Below are 21,810 nucleotides of genomic sequence, written 5' to 3' on the forward strand. Positions count from 1 at the left end.
GGATTAACATTACATGGGGGAATATTATGCTTCTCTGTAATTTAACTCACTGCATTTAATTTATTTTAATTAAATTTTTTTTGTTTTCATTTATTCGTCTGTACAGCACTTTGGTCAACTTTGGTTGTTTTAAAGTGCTTAACAAATAAATATAAAAAAAACAAAACAATAATGAAATTACATGATCACATGGACATTCTGCAGGTCAAAGCAAAAAGAGAAAAGGAGAAGCCTCCCTGGGTCCATTAGAAATAAATCCACTTAGAAATAATATAAAAAAGACATTACAGAACTGAGAATCATCTTATTTTTAAGTTTTCTTTACTGTCAAAGTAATCCAGTGATTTTCAGTGTACATCCATGGATCCACTGAAAACAGGAGCTTATTAGCTTATTGCTAATGTTTTACTGGTGCCAATTTGCCAAAATCGACACTGAGGAGAATACCAGTATACAACAACCTATTTGATGAGCTTTTACCAGTTCTTGCTTTCCTGAAGGAGAAGCAACACTACCTGTGGAAAAAAACCCTCAACTTTAAAACATTAGATCTTTTCTCTGGATAGGAATAAATTACAGAAGAACCAGCCAGTTCACAGAAAAATAGTCAGTAATTTAGGCTGTATTTATTACTGAGGTGGGGGTGAGGAATTACCCAGATAGGCACTCCAGATGGGATTAAACTCAATGACCATTTCAGGTAATGTTCAAATCATCTTATCTCCCCTAGAGACATAAATCTAGACCCAGTGCGGCTACATCAATAAGGTATCTCATCAATTAGTAAGACTGTCATGAAAATGACTGAAAATACTCGAGCTCCAACCAAGACATTGTAAAATTTGAACTCACCCAGTAGTGAACAAGCCTCCTTCACCAGGCTTAGGGTTAGGATATCGTCGTAAACTGTATATGTCATGAAGGTATCCTGGACCCCTGCTAGAGTGCTATACAAAAAAACATACAAGTTGTCAAACTGATCACAATCATCATCTTGATCATACAGCCACTGCCATGCATTATGGTAATATATAGGTGTTTATGCGTCCAAACCTCAATTTGTCCCAGGTCACCTGGCCAAATCTCTCAATCACCAGAGACTGGAGGCAGCTGTTAATGAACCCATACTGGAAAGAAAACACTTAAGCTGGTCACCACTGTTCTCATCAGATTTGTACCTCCATTTATAGAAATCAACAAAAACAGTAAAGAATAAAGTTTCATATGTGCATTCCCTTAAAAAAAATACAATCCGAAAGCATTGAGTCACACAATCTAAAATTATGTTACAACAATGTTACATCTTGGGAAAACTATAACAATGATACTTTGTCATTAGTAATCCCCACTAGGTTTTGTTAGACAACTCTTTAATTTGTCAAAGAAGAAAGACATACTCACCATGTCTGTGATGTTATTCTACTCAGTTATTCAAACACAATGGTGCAAATCTAGAAATTGATTTTATACTGCTCTCTCTCTCGCTCTGTCTCTCTCTCTCTCTCTCTCCATCATCGTCGTGGGGGAAGGGGGTGAGAGAGGAGACAAACAGAGATGCACAATAACAACAAAAATAATAATAGAAATATCACTGCTTCTATTACTACTACTACTACTACTACTACTATTATTATTATTATTATTATTATTATTATTATTAATAGTGTAGGCCATATTAATTGGGCAGCCCATCACAAAGCTGTCTGAGGATTCCAATGATCTTGAACCTCTTACTCCCATTCACATTGCAATCGTGAACCTACCTTACCACCTGGAATGTTTATGAATGATCTGTAACTGAAAGTAAGGTGTAGACAGGTTCAATATATATCTTTTTATATTTTTTTGTAAAAAGTGGGTTAATGAGTACCTTCCTTGGCTTTAGGGATGAAAAAAATGTAACCAGGAAAATACAAGTCTTGTTCCTAGGGATATCATGTTTGTAGTGGGTACAGACCCCTGCATGTACATACATCTACCAGCAAGTTTCGCTATAATCAGCGTAAACACTTTTTGGCCCATATCTCCCACATACGACATTATACATTCAAAAACTTTATATCCATGCATTTGCTGAAGTAGCTGCAGTAACTCAATTCTTGTTAAGCTAGCTTGTGTGATTTATAATGCTATATCTGGATGCAAAGTTGTGTGTTCAGCTCAAAAAATAACAATGATAACTATGGAATATGGAAGGCCTGACAGACTGTGCTAATATGCCGTTACCATTAGCTACACTGACTGGTTATATTGTCAAGATTAAAACAAATAATGGCTTCAAACCCAGAGGAACTACGTTAGTGACGGCTGCATCCTTGACCTTGTCTCATGTTTGTGGTGGCAATTTGTTTAATAAAGCATACAAAGTATGATCTTGTCTTTCTGTAAGGTTTTATTCAAGTCATCCATGAATGGCCTCAACGCCGTCACACCCCTGTTGGAGCATCATTCTAACACAGTTACACATTCCTGAGTTCTGGGACAGTAAACACACACAGATGATGTGGTGACACGGACGTAAAAAAAACAATGTTACGCTATAGTAAACAGAGACCCGTCAAGCACTAGCGGAAAACGGCCAAAGCTGAAAGCCTGTTTCCCTTAGTTTAGACAGCCCACAAGCTCCTTGATTGGCTCTGCCGTTTCTTGTGTGATTGGCCGTCCCCGCTGTCACTCCATCTTGCTTGCACACCGGTCTGCTAGCCAGGAGTCCTTACTAATCTGCCACTGTAAAAGTTGGTCGTTTGTTCGGCCTGGGTCACGTCAGCTAGAAGCATTGTAATATCAGATGTTTCATTTAATTTCATTTACATTAACGTTTGAATCGGTGTCCATGTGCGTATGTGCGTGTAGTTGACTAACAAGGTGAAACAAAGAATTGGGTGGTAATGTTTTGCTACATGCTTTACAACCAGTCAAACCAAAAAAAGGAACAGTAAACTTAAAAGTAGCAATAGAAAACTAGAATAACTACTAGAAAACACTGAAAGAGTTAGAGTTTTTAAAAAAAAAATACTTGTCTCCCCACCTCTGAAATCAAAATTTCGTCTTTGTGTGGTGAGATGATCATGTCCTAGGCTTCTTGTCTGAAGTCTCAACATCCCGCTGTTTACTTGGACATATAGAGTGTAGTTAGAAACAGGGCTAAAGGTTATATGCATATAATAGCCTTTTAAACAGTTACTTAGGGTTTTACAATGACCAGGTCAAAGGGTTGTATAGGTTATTAAAAATTGCCATTACATGTTACAGTAAACTTAATGTTAGCTATGCGGTCGACTCAGTTGTAGCTGTTGATTAGCCATGAACAAGAAGTTTTTACTCACTAGCTAGCAGGCTAACATCAGTATAGCTAATGCTATAGTAACACTGATTAAAATAAATTTTTAGCCAAAAGAAAGACAAGGCAGTTAAATATAGCTTGCTAACAGACAATATGTAACTTGTATTTAGAGGGCATGGAGAAATCAAAACTCACCTTGAAGAAAACATAAATGCTTTTAGTCCCGTTTAGAACATGGGGTTGTGTTAGTGGTCCTCTTGTGGTTGAATTGAGTATTACAACAAAAAAAAAGGAAAAATAGTCTTGACAAAAAACAAAAAGGATTTAACACTACTGGAGGCTGGTGCAGAAAAAGTCAGACTTGAATTAGTATAAAGTGCTTATCAAGGAATCACAGAAATGTATTCATCATTATACAACACAAGGTTGCGTGATCCAGGATGTTAATGGAGCATGTGTCTGTGATGTTACGCAGACGTGGAATTTTTAGTGTTGCCATCCATATTGTCTGCCCAGAGAATTCACAAGTGTTTTTGTTGCTGCTGTTTACATCCCTCCAGATGCAAATTCTAAAATTGTGTAGACTGTGTGGGGTCACATGACACATGACAAAAGAAATCAATGGTGTTTTTATTGTTTCTGGTGATTTACTCAAACAGATCTCAGAACTGTTTTACCGAGATTCATAGGCATTCCCACCGGTGGAACAAATACACTTGATCATATCTACACAAATATTCCTGACAGCTACAAAGGCCTCCCCCATCCCCATCTTGGTCTAACAAACCTTCTACCATGGTCTGGGTGAATACTTAATTCTGAGGGCTGCTGGGTGTCCATTAATACCTGATGTAGGACACCTACTAAGTAGTTCCAGTGAAACTGCCTGCTTACAGTTCTAAATTGATGTCCTGAAATAAATTGAATGAAAACAAAATCTAGCAAGCTAAATATTTCATAAAACAGAGTGTAGTCCTTCAGTGCCTCATCGTCTAAACACCACAGGCTGGCATATGTAATACACAAACTAGATCTTGATACTGATTTGGGGACAATGACTTGGCTTGATAGTAAATATAATTTGACACAATGTTTAACAACAAGACAAACTAGCTGTTTGTTGGCTGTGCGCAATTTTACTGACTTTGAATCTTGCTAGCAAAACGTCTCGTAGCTGAGGCCACCGCCCAGGAGAACTGCATTCAGATCAGTTTTCTATATTTAAGGAGAAGACTATCCCAGCAGCAACTTCCTAGGCGACTACATTCCAGTGACAAACAACTTTTTCTCTTGATTAATAAACAAGAAACGGAGTGTTGTTATCCTGGCATAACAAAATAGTTCACTTCTGATCTTGAGATAATGGCATTCTAAAAATGTTTGAATCCATGACCGTACATAACAAATTACAGTATTGCTCACATAAATTAGAAGATTTATATGATATATTAAATCATGATTACTACTGATAACTACTACATACTACATATATGTATAAAAAAAAGGTCAAAAGGGCTCATACCAGGAAACTCTATACACTTACCTTTAAATATAATTTACTATAGCCCCTTGCTCAGTTCCTAATATTTATTCAATTGTTGATATAATGGCATAATGACTTATATTTATTTTATGTTATTATTCAACATTTAAATCAATAAGTTTGTTTTGTTTATTTTGAAAATATCTATTTTGTTGTTACTTGTGAGTAACTGATGGTTAAATGTACCCTTAAGTGTGATTCTGTTTTGAAAATGGAGCCTTATTCAAATTGTCGATGGTAAAGCACGTTTGTCACTGTGCGTATCCTACATGTGGTATAAGTAAAGTTGTTTTAAAAACAAAAAAAAGTCTAGTGTCGGATTCTCTTAGCACCGCGGATGTATTTTCCTAAATCCCTATGAATTTTCCTTCAAATCTTTCCTTGGCCTCATGCCGTTGTCCACTGAGATCATGGAATAGTCTTTAGGAAACAACATAGGACTTTTTTTTTTTTTACTGTTCGACCGCAACTGGACTAGACTGACAGCCGGAACACAAGCGGAAAACGAAATAGTTCCTACCCGGACCTTCAATTAGATGCACACTGCAACATGGCGGCCAACATAGAGCAAATTTTCCAAGATTTTATACTGAATAAAATCAGAGAAATTGAAGAGCAGAATGAAGACAAAGCGTACGTCACTGTTGTGTTTTGTATTCGTCTTAGTGATACAATTATATACAATACAATTAGCTAGCTAACGTAACGTTAAGTGAATGGAATTGAACAACAATGATAGTTTTCCATCTTCATCGGCCGGTTACCGCTCTGGTTTCCAAATTTACCATACAAGCTAATGTTAGCTATATATTACGTTATACACGCATGTCTATATTATAAATGCATATTTATAATATATCGGCCGACGGGCTACATCTGTTAACGGTTTTAAGTAGTGCTGGGTGTATGTAAATAAAACACCGGTTGAAAGTATCTCGTCAACAGAGTAAAGCGGTCCTGTTTGCACTTAATGTAATGTTTAAGAACGATAGATTATGTCGAATAAGACAATTTTACAGGTTAACTAGCTAGTTTTCATGCGTTCCTGTCAACGTGCATAAAGTATTTCCCCCTTGCGATAAGGATTATTTCCCTTTCAGAGGAAGGAATACACACATAACGATTCGTGTATGCTTTTAAAAAATTACCAGACAACCTTGAGATATGTTTGCTGCTCCTGAGCAATAACGACATATAATAAACTAAAAAGTCACTTAAAGGTGAGAACTGTTTTGAAAATGAGATAGAGATAACCCACCCTCTTGTTGGGGCAGTCCTCTAAATGCAGTTTCAGATTTAAGAATCAGAATCACTTTAATTGGCAAGGTGTGTGTACACATACAAGAAATCTGAATCGGGTTTCATGTTGCTCTCAATGTACATACACAGGATAAGTATAACTAAAAATGACATATATACATATGTGTACATATATAGATACACACATGCACACGCACACACACACACACACACACACACACACACAGACATATCGTTATAGACATTAGACTATGGTGCAATAACAAATAATGCAAGTAAATAGTAATATCCCCTTGTGTCCTGTGTGTCTATCAGTGCTGCTGAAGAAGTGGGTGCCAGCAGTGAAGTGAGTGTAGCAGAAGAAGCCACTTCACAGAGAAACAAACAGGAAGACTCAAAGGGGACTGGTTCACAAAAGAAACATAAGAAGCACAAAAAACACAAAAGTAAAAAGAAGAGGAGGAACAGAGAGAAGGAGGAAAATGAGAGCAGTTCAGAGTCTGATGCAGAACTGGAGGGAGGAAACAAACAACCAAGGTGAAACTCTAATGGTGAACAGTTGTCAATACTCACAAACTGGTCTTATTCAAACAATTTAACTACACTGTGAATACACTTCCATAGTACCATGAATAAACAGTTGCCATAGACAAAGTGAAATGGTTGCCCACGCTAAAGCTGACAGGGTGTGAACTGCACTGTAAGTTCAACACACGTGAATAGGCTACATACATAGATCACCAAACAATTATACAACAGGGGAATTAAGAAGACAACACATAGAGGTACTTATATAAAGATGTATATAAAAACACAAGCAGCTGCAGCCCACAAACAGACATGCACACAGTACAGCAAAACAAGACTCTTTGCACACTACAAAGTTAAATGTGAAATGAAGTGCTGAGGATGAATTTAGCAGTTTTACAGCCTCGAGGAAGAAGTTGTCCTTAAGTCTTATGGTATGGAAGTTCTGTAGATCTTTCCAGATGGCAGCAGGCTGAACAGGCTGTAGCTGGGTGGGTACTGTTTTTTAGTGTCCTTTCCTTTGGCCTCTACGCAGGCACCTTACCTCACTGATATCACTGATGTCAGGTAGATGAGTGCCAATCTTATGAGCATTTTAATTACTGTAGTGCCCTCCTGTCCTGGGCCTTGCACATCCCATGCCCGTTTGTGATAGTTCCAGTCAGGATACTTTCTATTGCTTCTCTATAAAAATAACAAGGACTTGGCACAGGAGCTTTGTTTTCTTAGGGTTCCTTAAAACAGTAATGTCTGTTCTTTTAAAAAAAAAAAAAAAAAAATATTAGACCACCCTTGTTTCTTCAGTTTCTTGTTCATTTCAATGCCTGGTACAACTAAAGGTTCATTTGTTTGGAGAAATATAATGATAACAACAAAAATAGCCCTTAAGAGTTTAATTTAAGAGCTGATATCTAGTCATTTTCCATGGTTTTCTTGATAATAACCAAAATCACTTAAGTTCTTACATCAATAGCTATGGCATTGTACTGCCAAAAACAGTGCTTTTAGGCTTTCCATGTTTTCTTTTCTGTCTGTTTTAGTCACATGATACACACAGGAGTTAGTACTTGATTGCATAACCATTGTTTTTGATGACTGCAGCCATGCGTCTTGGCATGCTCTCCACCAGCTTCTGACATTGTTCTGCTGTCACAGCAGCCCATTCCTGTTGCAAAAATTAATTCAACAAATTTGCTTTGTTTTTGGGCTTGTCGTTCTCCATTTTGAGTTTGATGATGTTCCACAGGTTTTCAATTGGATTTAGATCTGGTGATTGAGCAGGCCAAGGCATGGTTCAAATGTTCTGGTTCTCCATCCAGGCTTCAACTGATCTTGCCGTGTGGCAAGGGGCATTGTCTTCAAAATCCAGTCATTCGAGGCAGGAAAGAGTTTTATCAGCTGATGGATGAAGACTGTTTTCAAGAGTAGCTCTGTACGTGACCTGGTTCATTCGCCCTTCACACAATTGCATTTGCCCTGTTCCACCCATACTGAAACAACCCCAGATCATCACCGATCCATCCCCATATTTGTAGGGGCAAGACAGTCTGGTTTGTAGGCTTCGCCAGGCTTCCTCCTAACCAGTAAGTTGGCTGGAGTGGGCATCATCTCAAAATTGGATTCATCACTGAAGGGAACCTTAGCCCAATCATCAACAGTCCAATCCTTGTGATCCCTAGCAAAGAGTAACCGGGCATTCCTCTGCCTTTCGTTGATGAAGGGCTTCTTCTGTGCCCTGTGTGACTTCAGACCAGCTTCAAGAAGTCGGTTTCGAACTGTCCTTGCTGAACAAGTCACATTTCTTGACAGTGCCCACTCATTTTTAAGGCCCCCGGAGGTCTGACGATGATTCCTGACACAGGAACGGATGAGTGCACGGTCATCTCGTGGGGTAGAAAGACGTTTCCTGCCTCGACCAGCTAGAAATTTGGTAGTACCATGTTCGCCTTGCTTTTTCTTGGTGTAATGAACGGCTGTCTTGGAGATCTTCAGTTTTTTGGCTACCTGTCTCTCACTCATGCCAATTTCCAGCAGTGCAAAGATGGCTGCCTTTGTGGCTTCACATAATTCTTTTTTTTTAAGGCATTATGTGAGAGCTGACACTTCTGAGTTGTGCTACGGCTTGAATGTAAGCAGGAAACCACTCTAGGCCTTTGCATGTGCAGTGCTGCTTATGACATGAAAGGGCCTCTTATATACCCTGGGAATACAATTAAGCTTAAGCATGTCAAATAGGACATAAAGTATTATGGAATCGGCTGCATTTTGTGTCGTGTTCATTTCATTCTTCAGGTAATATACCTTTAGTGGTACCAGGCATTAAAATGAACAAGAACTTGAAGAAAACAAGGGTGGTCTAATTATTTTTTCCATGACTGTAGAGCCAGAGATTGGTTTATCTGTTTGGAGCTACTGTAGAAACACAGTGGTCCAACATGGTGGACTCTGTAGAAAAGGACTCTTTATTCATTGCAGCCAATCATGAATGATGGGTTGCAGTCTGCCCTTCATCCCTTGTCCTTTGCAACTGCTAACCAGATGGTGATCAGGTGACCAGAGGTGAGGGTGGACTCGATGGTGGTGTAGAATAGCACCATCATAGTGTCACCTCAAGAAGAACATCCTCTGTTGTGCTTTTTTGGTGAGGGAGCTAAGCCTGGCTCTTTTTCCAAAAATAATCTGTAATGCTGTTGCTCTGCTGTCTCACATGAGTGGCAAGCTAAGTTGTAAGTTGTAGAGACGCCCAGGCCTTTGCTGAGGTGGATGAGGTGACGCTGGTGGGCTGGAGCTGGTGGATGGAGTCACAGGGGACAGTGGACTGTCTTTAAATGATGTAAAATATACACACTTTTAATCTTACTAGTTCTGTTTTCTGCTGTGAAGTGAAAGTGGGTGTGACCCTTTCAGAAGCCCTCTTTGGTAGTAAATCTTGACGCTGTTTGAACTGCCTGACATCATGCAACAATGCAATAATCCAGTTAACTGTTCCAGCTGTTCAGAAACAACATACACAGGATGTCTACTTTGGTCTTGAGAAGCTTCAGCCTTTATTCACTGGCAAATTGTTACCTACACTGTTCATTTACTTACATTTACTAACTTCACTGCTCACCTTATCCTCTGCTCCATTGCAGTCACCATCACTCTCTGCCACTTGCTCCCTTTTGCTCAACCACACACTATCTTTAGAAAAAGGAGCTGCTCTATGGTGAAAAATGCCATTACCCCTGTTTAGGGGTGTTTTGGGTTTAGTCCCAGTGTTAAAGGTGAGCCAACATGTACGAAGATTTGTGCACATCATCTCTTTTCAGCCAACTGATGTGTTGGGATCTGCTGTGACAACCTACGTCATCAAGTCCTCCAGGAAGAATCTATTGAAGAATGGGGATTATTTTCTATCTGTTATTATTCTATGAGCCTAAGTCAAAGACTTTTCTAAGTACGCTAATTGCATATTAGACAAAGCATTGTAGGCTAGACAATGTTATACATGCTATAGTGACTTCTATTACCAGTAGCTCAGCTTTTACTTTGTTTTTTATGGTTTTAGACAAATATCTTCCTATACTGGTAGTGTGAGTGTTTGGGTTTATTTTGAAGTCTATATATCATTGTTTACAAAAAAGTTAATAACTGTTTTTCAAATGTGCCTAACTCAGGTTTTATCTTTGCTTCATAGAAGAGGAACACCAGCAGAGGCAAATAAGGAGCAAGGTAAGTCTGTCTCTTATTATTGCATGCAATTTGATGCAGTGTTATACAATTGTGTGTTTTTTAGAGGCAGCTTGTTTTCCATCAGTTATTTGTTGTGGCTGATGTATTCCTTAACAAAAAAATATGTCTGCCTACATTGCCACACTTGCTAAGACCCCCATATCATATAATTGTCAAAATGCAGTCTTTAGGTATACAGTAGTTTCTGTTGTACAAAATATGCTGAGACTGACACAGAGCTACTAAACTGTTTGTCCAGGTGAGGATAATGAGAGTAAGTCCAGATGCCACAAGAGACATTCAACTGGAAAGAGAAAGAAGAAGAAGAGAAGGAAGAAAGGTGAAGAGAACTCATCAGATTCCGACCTCCAATTCGTGTCAAAGCAGAGGGATAGCAAATGTGGTTTAAGCTTATTGCCAAGGCGACGAGAGGAGTTGCCAGATATCATCCCAAAACAGGTAAAAACTCCAAACGACATACAAAAAAAACAACACGTTTTCTTGATAATGTTGACAGAAAATAGTTGACCTAAATTTTCTTAGTATACAGATATATTGCTTTTGAAGGTTCTATTTGTAACTTTCCTGTTGCTCGCGCTGCATACACAGTCCGTAGCTACGAGTGAACATCCTCCTCGGCATTGGCCAAAAGTGACACTAGATACTCTAGACCAGAATTATTCAACTGGTGGCCACATCCAGCCTGCCAAATTTCCATCTGCAGAATGGCCACTAATATATAGATATGAATATTTATATATTTACTGTATAATGAACTGAGTATCTGTTGCAAAATACCTGGAGAAAGGCAGTATTAAGTTATTGTTAATACAGACTGAATATTTCCTACTGTTGAAGCTTTACATTAAGAGCATTTAACTGCCGAAACGTGACAGCGGATCAGTTTGAAATACTGCACTGAGTAATGGAACAAGAATGAGCAGCCACAGTGAGCTGTTGCATGAAGAGCTGTAGGCGACAGGCTGCAAACCTCCAACTTCTCAGCCAATTAACCAAAGTTACTTTCACTGTGGCTGTTCACAGACTTATTCGGTTGTGCAGCAGACGGAATTTCCCCGTTGTGGGACAAATTAAGGAATATCTATGAAGGAATATCTATCTAAAATAAGATTATGGTTGCTCACAGAATGATAGAAGGCCAATTATTGTCTGACTTCTGTATTAAAAAAAGTAATTTTTTCAGAATTATGTCACGTGTAGTATTTTTGCATTTAACTACAGGTGTAAATGGTAAATGGACCTGTACTTGTATAGCCCCTTTCTAGTCTTCCGACCATTAAAAGCGCTTTTACACTACATGCCACATTCGCCTTTTCACACACATTCACACAGCGATGGCAAAGCCCATCGAACAGAAACTAACTCATTCATACACATTCACACACCGATGCACAGCATCGGGAGCAATTTGGGGTTCAGTATCTTGCTCAAGGATACTTCGACATGTGGCAGGAGGAGCCAGGGATTGAACCAACAACCTTCCGATTAGGGGACGACCCACTCTGCCTCTGCAGCACAGCCGCCCATTATGTAATTTGGAAACATATAATTTCTTTGATCTATCTTTCTTGTCCTGTTTTAAACATTAGGTAAGCTCTAAGTTTATGTTTTCTTTGTCAAATAAAACCATTTCCATCAGCAGCAGGATTGGTAATGGAGGTCGTTCACGCAATCCATGTGTTTGACCAGCAGATGGCAGTTGCTGGCTATACAAATTTGTGACAAGCTCTATGAATGGCCAGAGTGGATTTTTCTTTTAAGCCTTAATTATGTCAAGATTGCTAGCTGTTAGGTGTCACAAGCATGATAACTGCATAATAGCATCAAAACGGGTTAAAAATCATCACAGATTCCCATGTTCTGTTCACACTGATCTGTTCACACTGATAAAGTGAAAAATAAAATGATAAAAATGCATTTTGTAAGAAAATGTAAATGTATTTATTTATGTTAGCTAAAATCAACACCATTTGTCATAATACATTAATATCATGGCTCACATTAGCTGGGGAAGTTTTTTGCAAGCATATTATTATGCTTTTCATCCATTTTACTTAATTATTGTAAACTCTGGAGGACTTTTGTCAGGATCCAGTAGGACTGATAACTCGTTTTTTCAGTGATCAGATTGGTTGATGGTGAGGCTGTTTTTTGAAACGTTTTAATTTGATATGATCTTTTATTTATTGAGGACAAGCGGATTGCAAATGCATTGAAACTGTTGGCCAGATCAGGTGTGGGTATATTCAGACAGGTGAAGGCTTTGACTATCAAACTGCAGAATTTTGAGACGCTTTTCTCATTAAAAATGCGAGGAGCCAAGTGGGACAGTATTAATAACTTGTGATTCACAGTTAAAAACTATACATTTCTGATCAGATACAGTCATATCTAGTAATTCCACAGAGGATATTCTTACACCCAGGGTAAATACAAGGTCCTGTGTATGACCACGATTATGTGTTTGTCCACATAAGTTAAAAGAAATCTGTAGCATGAACATTAGTGGAGTCATCAACATGAATATAAAAAATGACACATAGAACAACAACAAGTGTGGATAAAAATGTAGGGAGTTCTGATGAATAGTTGCCAGGTGGCTTTGGGGGGTGATAAATGATTGCAAATATGATTGGATAGAGACTGCCAAGTTTAAAAGTGAAAACTTTAAAGGACTTAAATCCATCAGAAGATACAAGCTCTTCCTAAAAACACTCACTACAATCACTGACACTGGGTTTGACATAGTTCAACAAGCTGACTATAATTATTGGTTTGCAACCAAGTTTCTGTTATAAAAGCATAACATTTACAGATGAAATAAAACTACTCATATTTTACCAGCATTTGGCTGATGCGACTTTCCCACCCTGCCATTGGCACATCAGCTGTTTTTACATTATCATAACATTTACTTTTACCTTAAATATAACCACTTCATGCTTATCCAGCACACAGCCTGTTGTGTTGCAAAATAAAAGGAATAAAAAGTCCCTGTTTATGTAACTATGGCATCTTCTTAGTCTTCACAGCAGAGTTGAAAGCAATCTAGTTAGCAGCTAACTGTTACAAGTCATTGTGGGGGGGTTTGCAAGGTGGACCTGTAGCTTCCAACTTGGCAGCTCCTGAACAGATTTGGAAGACTTCTTGTTTCAGGCTAGACTTCAGCCCGACTCAAAGCTGCTAACTAGCTAGACTCCATCACACACATGTTACCCAATACCCAAAAGGAAACCTTCCTTGAATGGGAACGCTTGGCTAGTAACTCATAGGTGCAAGTACAACAAAATCCTACCCCTGTGCTGCTAAATCCTAGAGGAAACACTCAAATGTTATGTAAGCCACATCAATGATGTTAAAGACTAATGACTTTCTTTCTTCATTGCTTCCCAACAGGACAGTTCCAATAAAGGAAGAGGAGATGATGAAAGACATGGCAGGAGGAGTTGTCGTTCCCGTTCACAATCACATTCCTATTCTCATTCACATTCCTGCCCAGTGAGGAGGAACTCTCGCTCTTGTTCTAGACACCGTCACCGAAGATCTAGGACTCATTCTCGATGCAGTTCACAGCACCACAGGACCAGGTCCAGGTATGAAGGAAAAACCATTAAAAGCTTGGATATTTTCTAAAGCTTTTTCATATCCATGCTGTTTGTGCATTTTATCATTGACATAAACTTAGGATAATGGTGATCTCACTTTTCCAAAAGAAAAAGTAAAATTAAGAAACTATTATTTTTTAACACTTCCTCCAATTCGGTTGTCCAGTTTATGAGATGTGTGCCAGCCACAGTATGTTTTTCTTTGTACCGTTATCACTGATTGTTGGCTATAATCAACACAGTTTGTCTGAATAAATAAGTTATTATCATGGATCACTTTGCTGGCATATCCACTCAGATAGTATTTTCCAAGTGATAACGTTAGTGGACAAGCAAGCCAAGCTTAGCCAGCCAGCTGCAATGCTATGCTGCATGGATCCAGTGCTAGCTGCCCTGCAACGCAAGTGGATTAAATCAGCTCATTAAACCAGACTCCTGGGGTTGTTTGCTAGGTAGGCTAGCTTGGAGTTTACAGTTGTTGGGTTTTTTTTGGGCACTTACAGGTTGCCTTGTTGGCTGGTGTTGCGGGCGGTCAGGTAGGATAACCTTATTCAGCCTGACTGGGTTGTAGCTGGCTAGCTAACCTTAGCTTACTTGCTCGTTTACATTATTACTATCAAAATACTATCTGAATAAATGTATTAAGACAAACTGTTGATTTTTGCTAATAATACATGATGATACAAAGCAAGTTTTGTTAAAGGTCCAGTGTGTAGGATTTATTGGAATCTAGCAGTGAAGTTTCAGTTCGCAACTAACTGAACACCACTGGTGTATTTGACGACCTGATAATGAGAATGGGCTGAAAAGTGAGTATGAGAAACTACGGCTATTTACAATCAGTGTTTGGTTTGTCCGTTCTAAGCTACTGTAGAAACATGTCTTACTCCCTGACACTACAAGTGACACTGGACGTGTGTAGGTAAAAACGTCTTATTTCATGGTAACATCAACCTATTTTCAGGTCATTATACACTAATGAAATTCCATAACAAAATACATCATTGCTGTTTACCAACACAAAAAAGTTTACAACACAGTTGTACATCACCACAATTTTAATCTGCTGGAAACTACAGTTGGTGGTGAATCATAGGGTCACTCATTAAATATGATACTATTTTGATTGTTTGCCCACAATATCGGAAATGACACAATAACTTGTAAACCACTGTGATTTTTATACTTTATCTTGTCATGATATGGCGGATGGTAGCTCCTCAGAGAAGAGAGGGTGTTTGGATGAATCCATGCGGTCCACTCAAGGTCCTTCAAAAGACCTCCAGCTGTCTCAGCTGGCCTCCAGCCCTAACCGAAGAAACATCAAATCAGAGCAACTGACAGAGTCAAGCGCAGAGCTTCAGAGCCCTGACCAAAGTGAAAAGCCATCAGAGAAACAAGAAAAGGAAACAGAGGACACAACACAAAAACTAGGTAGGACCTTTTTTGTACGTGACATTGTACTTAGCTTAGCATTGTAAACTATACACAAAGATACAGGGTCATTTAATTGCCATTTTATAGTTCCCTTTATGCTAAACATTTGGGTGATTTTTTGTTATTAAAAAGATGTAAACTTAATCTCTCTACGAAACATGTAACATGAAACAATATTTTCAGAAAACCTTAATGCATAGTTATGTTTTCTATCATAAATTTAAAAAATGAAAATGAAAACGTCATTATGGCATGTGCAAAATATTGGGCATCCTATGGCTTCTTTTTAGCTCCTTAGGTCTGAGTCATTGTCGTTAGAAAGCGTCAGTGTTGAACTGCTGCCAGTTTCAAAACTTTACAAACACTCAGTCTTCAAACCTTGTACGAACCTTCAGCAATTATGAATTTTTCTGAACAGTTGGAAAGACAAGACAAATTAAGAGAGGGCAGTTTAGGGCAGCTGTGGAGGTCAGGGGGAGATCTGGAAGATCAAGAAAACTCTTGGAGAGAACTCCTGCTCAAAAAGGCAAATCAAAACTTGAATACACATCATAAAATCCAACGTCATTTGTATACAACAGAACCTCTACAGAGCTCTGATATGTTTTGGAAACAATAGCTGTGGACTGAAATTAATGAAATTAAAAAAGGAGCAGCATTCCAAAAAAGAAAAGAGTTCTATCATGCTTTGGGGTTGTGTAGCAGGCAGTGGCACAGGAAACATTGCACAGGTAGAGGGAAGATTGGATTCCATTAAATACCAGCACATTCTGGAAGCAAACACCAGATATAAAAGAGCTGAAGCTGAAAAGAGGATGGCCTCTACAACAGGATAATGATCCTCAACATACCTCAAAATCCACCATGATCTACCTCAAAAGATAAAAGTTGAAGGTTTTTTCAATGGCCCTGACAGTCCCCTGCTTTTAATTTAATATCTGTGGATAGATCTTAAAAGAGCTGTGCATGCAATACGGCCCAAGAATATTACAGAACTAGAAGCCTTTTGAATGGAAGAATTGGAATAAATATACCAAAATACAACTGACAGACTTTTAGCTGGCTACAAAAAGCCTTTGCAAGCTGTATATCTACAATAGGAACTGTTACTAAGTAATGACAATGTACTTTTGCGCTTGATTTTGTTTTTATTATTATTATTTTTTTCTTAATGTTTGTTGAAAATATAACATTTTATCTTCCATATCCTAGAAAGCATGAGTTTACATCTTTTCAATTAAAAACAAATCTAAAAAATATTTATTTATGTATAGTCTTCCTGTCCTGCCCCGCACATATCCAATCCCAGTTTTTGATTTTTCCAGTCAGGATGCTTTCTGTTGAGGTACAAGGTAATTTTTTTTTTATCATTAACCCAAACAAAAAGAAAGTTGCAGTCCTTCCTTCATGCTACGCACACATAGAGCATATCAGACAATTATGTCTGGATAACAAAATGAAAAAAAAAAAACAATACATAAAGTTATTTATATACATACACATATACACACAGGAAATATTTCTGGAGTGACATTTTTTTATTTGCATCCGGGAGAATGTAATCAGCAGCAACAAAAGACATTGATGATAATATGGTTTCATCCTCACATAGAAAGAAATCGTGTCCATCCACTTTGGCTGCGTTCAAGCACCAAGCATCATCGATGAAAACACAGAGTCTGCCTCCTCTCGTCCTGTGCTCTGTCAGCTCAGAACACAGTCTGCCGGTGGAGTGCTGATCTGGGATGTCGATAAGGAGGTCTGTGTAAAGATGAAGTCAGAACAGTCTCTGATTTCCCATTGTTTGGCCTGACCAAACATAAGCCAGGAGCAACCTCAAGTCCAAGCTGGGCCAGTATGGCTCCTATCCCAGCTGTCTTACCTCTCCTCTTGGAGCGACAGCAACAGTGGGCAGCTCCTGCCGATGTGGCTGGGTGGATCATCTCAAAGTCAAGTTTAATTGGATTTAAAATCAAATCCAATTAAACATTGTTCAATGATGTTTTAGCAATAAAGCTGAAAACCATGACAGGTTCTCTCTGACTGGTTGATTCCCAGGAACCTAAAACTGTTCATCTGCTCCAACCTCAGCTCCACTGACGTAGGTGTCTTTGCTTCCTTTTTCCTAAAAGCCTACTCAACCAAGGAGTTGATTGTTGATGAGCACACAGCCCTGAGGAGCTCGGATGTTGTGCACTAAATGGTAAATGGTAAATAGACCTGTACTTGTATAGCGCCTTTCTAGTCTTCCGACCACTCAAAGCGCTTTTACACTACGTGCCACATTCGCCCTTTCACAGACATTCACACACCGATGCACAGCATCTGGAGCGATTTTGGGGTTCAGTATCTTGCTCAAGGATACTTCGACATGTGACAGGAGGAGCCAGGGATCGAACCACCAACCTTCCGATTAGGGGACGACCTGCTTTGAGCCACAGCTGCCCTAAAGTGATGGAGGGGTGACCACCAACATTCTGCGGTCTGTTTTGTGAAGAAGTCAGATATCCATGTTGCAGAGTGTCATACTCAGGCCCAGTGTGCTGAATCTGGCAGTTTCACAAGAGAGATTTTGTTGAAGGCTTGATTTTAATCAACAAATAGCATTCTGACATTTAAACTGGAGACTTTTTAGATACAATCTTGGTGGCTGCATTGAAGTAGCTGAGAAGACTCTCTTTTGGTATTGATATATGTAAAATAACGTCAGTTAAAACATTGTTTGGCACATTTTTACAAAACCAGGGATGTTATCAAGCCCAGCAGACCAAAAACAAGCATAAAATGTGTTTAGCTTATATGGCAACATGGCCTCACACATGATGGGTGGTTCTTTCTTTTGTAGTCTATGATGTTCTGGATCTCCTGCCAGATATCTTTGGTGTTGTGAGTGTTGAGGTCTCTCTCCAGTCTCTCCTGGTGTCTCCATGCTTTGCCTCCTTGATGCAAGTTTTTAGTTTAGCTCTGGTGTTGCTGTATGTCAGCTGACCTAAAGGCAGATTTTTAAGCACTCGATAAAGGCCTCACCTCTCCATTCATCCAGGCTTTCTGATTTTATTGTCTTTGTGATCACCACATCATCAGCACATTTGCTGATGTATGATGTCACTGATAATGTATATTCCTCAAGATTGGTGTGGTTCCAGTCAAAATAGTCCTAGAGCTGCTTCATCTGTCCACACTTGTACAATTTTTACTGATGGTTTGAGCCTTTGTAGCTGCCAGAAATATTTGTGTAGACATGGTCCAGTGTATTTGGATATCCTATCTCAGGACACTTTTCAAATAGAGCAGGTCTAGACCGAACTCCTAATAACATTATTTACAGAGACCCAACAGTACCACCACGAGCAAGCACTTGGCGACAGGGGCAAGGAAAAACTGCCTTTTAAGATGCAGAAACCTAGGACAGACCCTTCTTCAAATATAATCAAATATTAAATGAGAAATTTCACTTAAAGGACACACACAACACAGACTGTAGGAAAAATAAGGAACAAAAGGCAGAGTGCAAGATCTAGATTTTAATAAGGTGAAATGATTGAACTTGGGCCGTTAACTTTTTTTGGAGTCCCCAACAATCATTCTTTCACTGGGGTAAACACCAGTCAGACATTTGGCTAAAGTTAGGTATTGTTTCCATCTTTATCGCTGCTGTTTTCACACAGCCATCTGTTCCAGAGTAGGTTTGTGTAATTTTTCCCAGCTGGCCATAAGAAACAAGGATGTTTGGGGTCAACAACCAAGACAGCTTGTCTACACTTGAGGTTCTTCTTCTTCATGTTCATTTAAGTCTCTGTTATGAATCTGAAAGGCAGTTTCTGATAAAACTTGCCTAGAGATGGTCGGCCAGGATTGGTTATGCCAGCATCTTTTCCCAATCAGCTCACTGCACACAAACAGGCTGAGGGAGCCACCCCATCAAGGGTAGATTTGGGGTGACAGGGTCCCGATCAACAGTGTCTTAGTAAACATTTCCGAGAGGCTTTTAATTCAGCATGCCTTCCACTTCCACTTGTACGATATGCCTAACTGCAGCTGGGTCAGATTGGATGCACAGGACCACCCTCAGAGCATCCTTCACAGACTTTCTCTCTCTCTCCCAGATTCCGCTAAAGTGTGGACAGCTGGGGGATTGAAACTGAAGCTGTCCTGTGTTTGCCTGAAGTGAAGAACAACACCCAGTAATGAAGGTCCCGAGGATGGGACCAGGTAAGAGGTTATCATTTATGCTCTGGCTTTGTTGCTAGTAGGAGGTTGAGTTGTGCTTTCCACTGTGCTTTCTGACTACCTAATGGGAAAAGAATCGAGTCTCAGCGATATTGTGATGACAACCTAGCTCAGGCCAGGTCACATAATATCCTTGGAATGAAATTTTGATCTCTTGTTCAGTTCTTAAGAGAGGTGGCTGGGGTAACAGGATTTGTTTGCCAACAAAGTAGGGAATGTGAGATAACTTCCAGAACTTGGGAGGCATATAGCAGTTGTCCATGTTGACCATTTCACTGAAGGAGTCAAGGATGTGGAGGGCATACTGGTCATGTTTGGATTGTGTACTTCTCATTACAGTGAAGAAAGGAATCCAATTGCCATGACAAATGCTTTTGTAAAACAGTAGCTGGACAGGCATGGTCCATCATCAGCAGTACTTGAATGCATTCTCTACTTGGTATTTTCTTGGCAGGTCCCCTCCTGTGATATAAGGAGAGCTACTGTGGCTCCTTTCACTTGCAGAACATCTTGTCTGATGGTTTGAAGACCAAAGATCTGAGTCACACTTAAGTTTCAGATGTTTAGCAGCTGCAGGTAGAATTACAGATGTGTCTGAACCATCAGACACCATTCCAGTGCCATGGAATGGCGCCGGCGACAACGGCAGCCTGTCATGGCAGCTCCTATCATTGTTGTAGTTTTAGTGTGTTTTCAGTGTTTTTAGCCGTTGTTTTTTGCTATTTTTAACTGTTTTCTTACTTTCTTACTACTTTGTTCACGTCGCCTACATACTTTTTTGGCGTTTTTGAGCACTTTTTATTTTTTGTTTGCATGGGTCTCCATGGCGACAGCGAGTCGCATTGTTTACACCCGCGACCAGATGATCGCCCTGAGGTACCCTAGCATCCTGACTGGAGAGAGAGCCTCCATACCGGAGGAGCTGAGGAGACGGCGAGGCTGCAGAGCGGGGGTTAAACGGAGGATGAAGAAGAGGAGGTTTAAACCCTACAAACGTGGCTACACAAGCAGATTCCAGACTCCAACGTCTTCCCGGCTTCCAGGCGATTCGAGCCAACAGGGACACCACCGCGACCGGCAAGAAGAAAGGAGGGGGACTGTCTCTGCTCATAAACAACAGGTGGTGTAACGCCGGGCACGTCTGTGTGAAAGAGCGTGTCTGCAGCCTGGACATCGAGCTCGTCGCCGTCAGACTTCCATCTCTTCCATCTTGTCTGCCACGGTGGCTTTCCAGCGTTGTTGCCATCACTGTCTATGTTCCTCACAGTGGTCTTCATCATCACTATCACTGTTTACATTTATGATGTCTTATTTATTCTCCTGTACAGCACTTTGGTCAACTTTGGTTGTTTTTAAAGTGCTTAACAAATAAAGTTGGATTGGATTGGATCATCCAAGTTGGTGTCTTTAGTTGCTTGTTGTACAACTGGGACAACCTTCAAGGACTCGTGGGGATCTGTTAGGACTACCATGGTAGATGGATCGGGCTGGCATGCTAAGCATCATGTATGTGATGTCAGTTGAAAGTATGGTGTAATAGAGAATGGTGGAGTGGATCTTGTCAACAGGGTTTCTTGAGGACACCGTCGCCGGGGAATATGTCCTACTGCACTTCCAGCACTGATTATTTACATTTATTCACAAAACTCTCTCAGCAATGTTAACTTGGTGAATTCAGACTTGGCTTCAGAATTCAGAGATTGAATAAGAAAGTATTTTTTGGAAGGAACTTTGTTTTACCTCCTGGATTTTTGGTCAGCTTGAAAGTTGTGTCCACATTTGGTTGAGCCTCTTTGGAAAGATACATGGTTGCTTCAGAATGCTACAAGAGGAAGAAACCAGAGGTTCTGTCAGATTTGGCCTGATTTTGGGCTGCAGAGGAGGAGGAACATTTTGTTGAGGGCTGAGTGGGTGATTCCAAGATCTACTGGCCAGCTGCAGGATGCTGAACATGGGAGAAGGAACGCCCCCTGGCCATGGTTCTGCTACTCTGGAGAGTGGGTCAAAAAGATCACTGAGAAGCTGATGTAGAGGTGGGAACAGAAAGCATGTTTGGTGGCTGTAAGAGACCTGGATGCCAACCTGGGCTCTAGTTATAAATGAGCAACAGAAGACACGTCACCAAGTGAGAAGAGGAAATTGAGATGGACTAAAACTCACACGAAGTCAGAACAATTATTTGGAAGTGA

General features: G+C 39.7%; 2 protein-coding genes across 5 annotated transcripts in view; one reads left to right on the forward strand and one right to left on the reverse strand.

The window, feature by feature from the left end:
• LOC127378833 (guanylate cyclase soluble subunit beta-2-like) overlaps positions 1-1,427 on the reverse strand; it is a 39,847-nt gene extending 38,420 nt beyond the window's left edge. The window contains exons 1-3 of the mRNA XM_051428112.1: positions 1,402-1,427; positions 1,054-1,127; positions 853-947 (exon numbers count right to left, since the gene is read on the reverse strand). Coding sequence (XP_051284072.1) covers positions 853-947; positions 1,054-1,127; positions 1,402-1,404 — 172 coding nt within the window. The 5' untranslated portion in view covers positions 1,405-1,427. The remainder of the gene's footprint in view (positions 1-852; positions 948-1,053; positions 1,128-1,401) is intronic.
• Positions 1,428-5,352: 3,925 nt separating this feature from the next.
• The window catches only part of LOC127378627 (protein SON), a 48,221-nt gene continuing 31,763 nt past the window's right edge, over positions 5,353-21,810 (forward strand). Inside the window, exons 1-6 of one of the 4 annotated variants that reach the window (XM_051427679.1) lie at positions 5,353-5,459; positions 6,402-6,623; positions 10,294-10,328; positions 10,588-10,787; positions 13,746-13,942; positions 15,171-15,388. In XM_051427679.1, the coding sequence (XP_051283639.1) occupies positions 5,377-5,459; positions 6,402-6,623; positions 10,294-10,328; positions 10,588-10,787; positions 13,746-13,942; positions 15,171-15,388 (955 nt within the window). In that variant the 5' untranslated portion in view covers positions 5,353-5,376. Of the gene's footprint in view, positions 5,460-6,401; positions 6,624-10,293; positions 10,329-10,587; positions 10,788-13,745; positions 13,943-15,170; positions 15,389-19,497; positions 19,604-21,810 lie in introns of those variants that run through there. The other 3 variants (XM_051427680.1, XM_051427681.1, XM_051427682.1) reach the window with 3 other exon arrangements.

This window comes from Dicentrarchus labrax, unplaced genomic scaffold (assembly GCF_905237075.1).
Source record: "Dicentrarchus labrax unplaced genomic scaffold, dlabrax2021, whole genome shotgun sequence".
In the NCBI taxonomy this organism is placed as follows: domain Eukaryota; kingdom Metazoa; phylum Chordata; class Actinopteri; family Moronidae; genus Dicentrarchus; species Dicentrarchus labrax.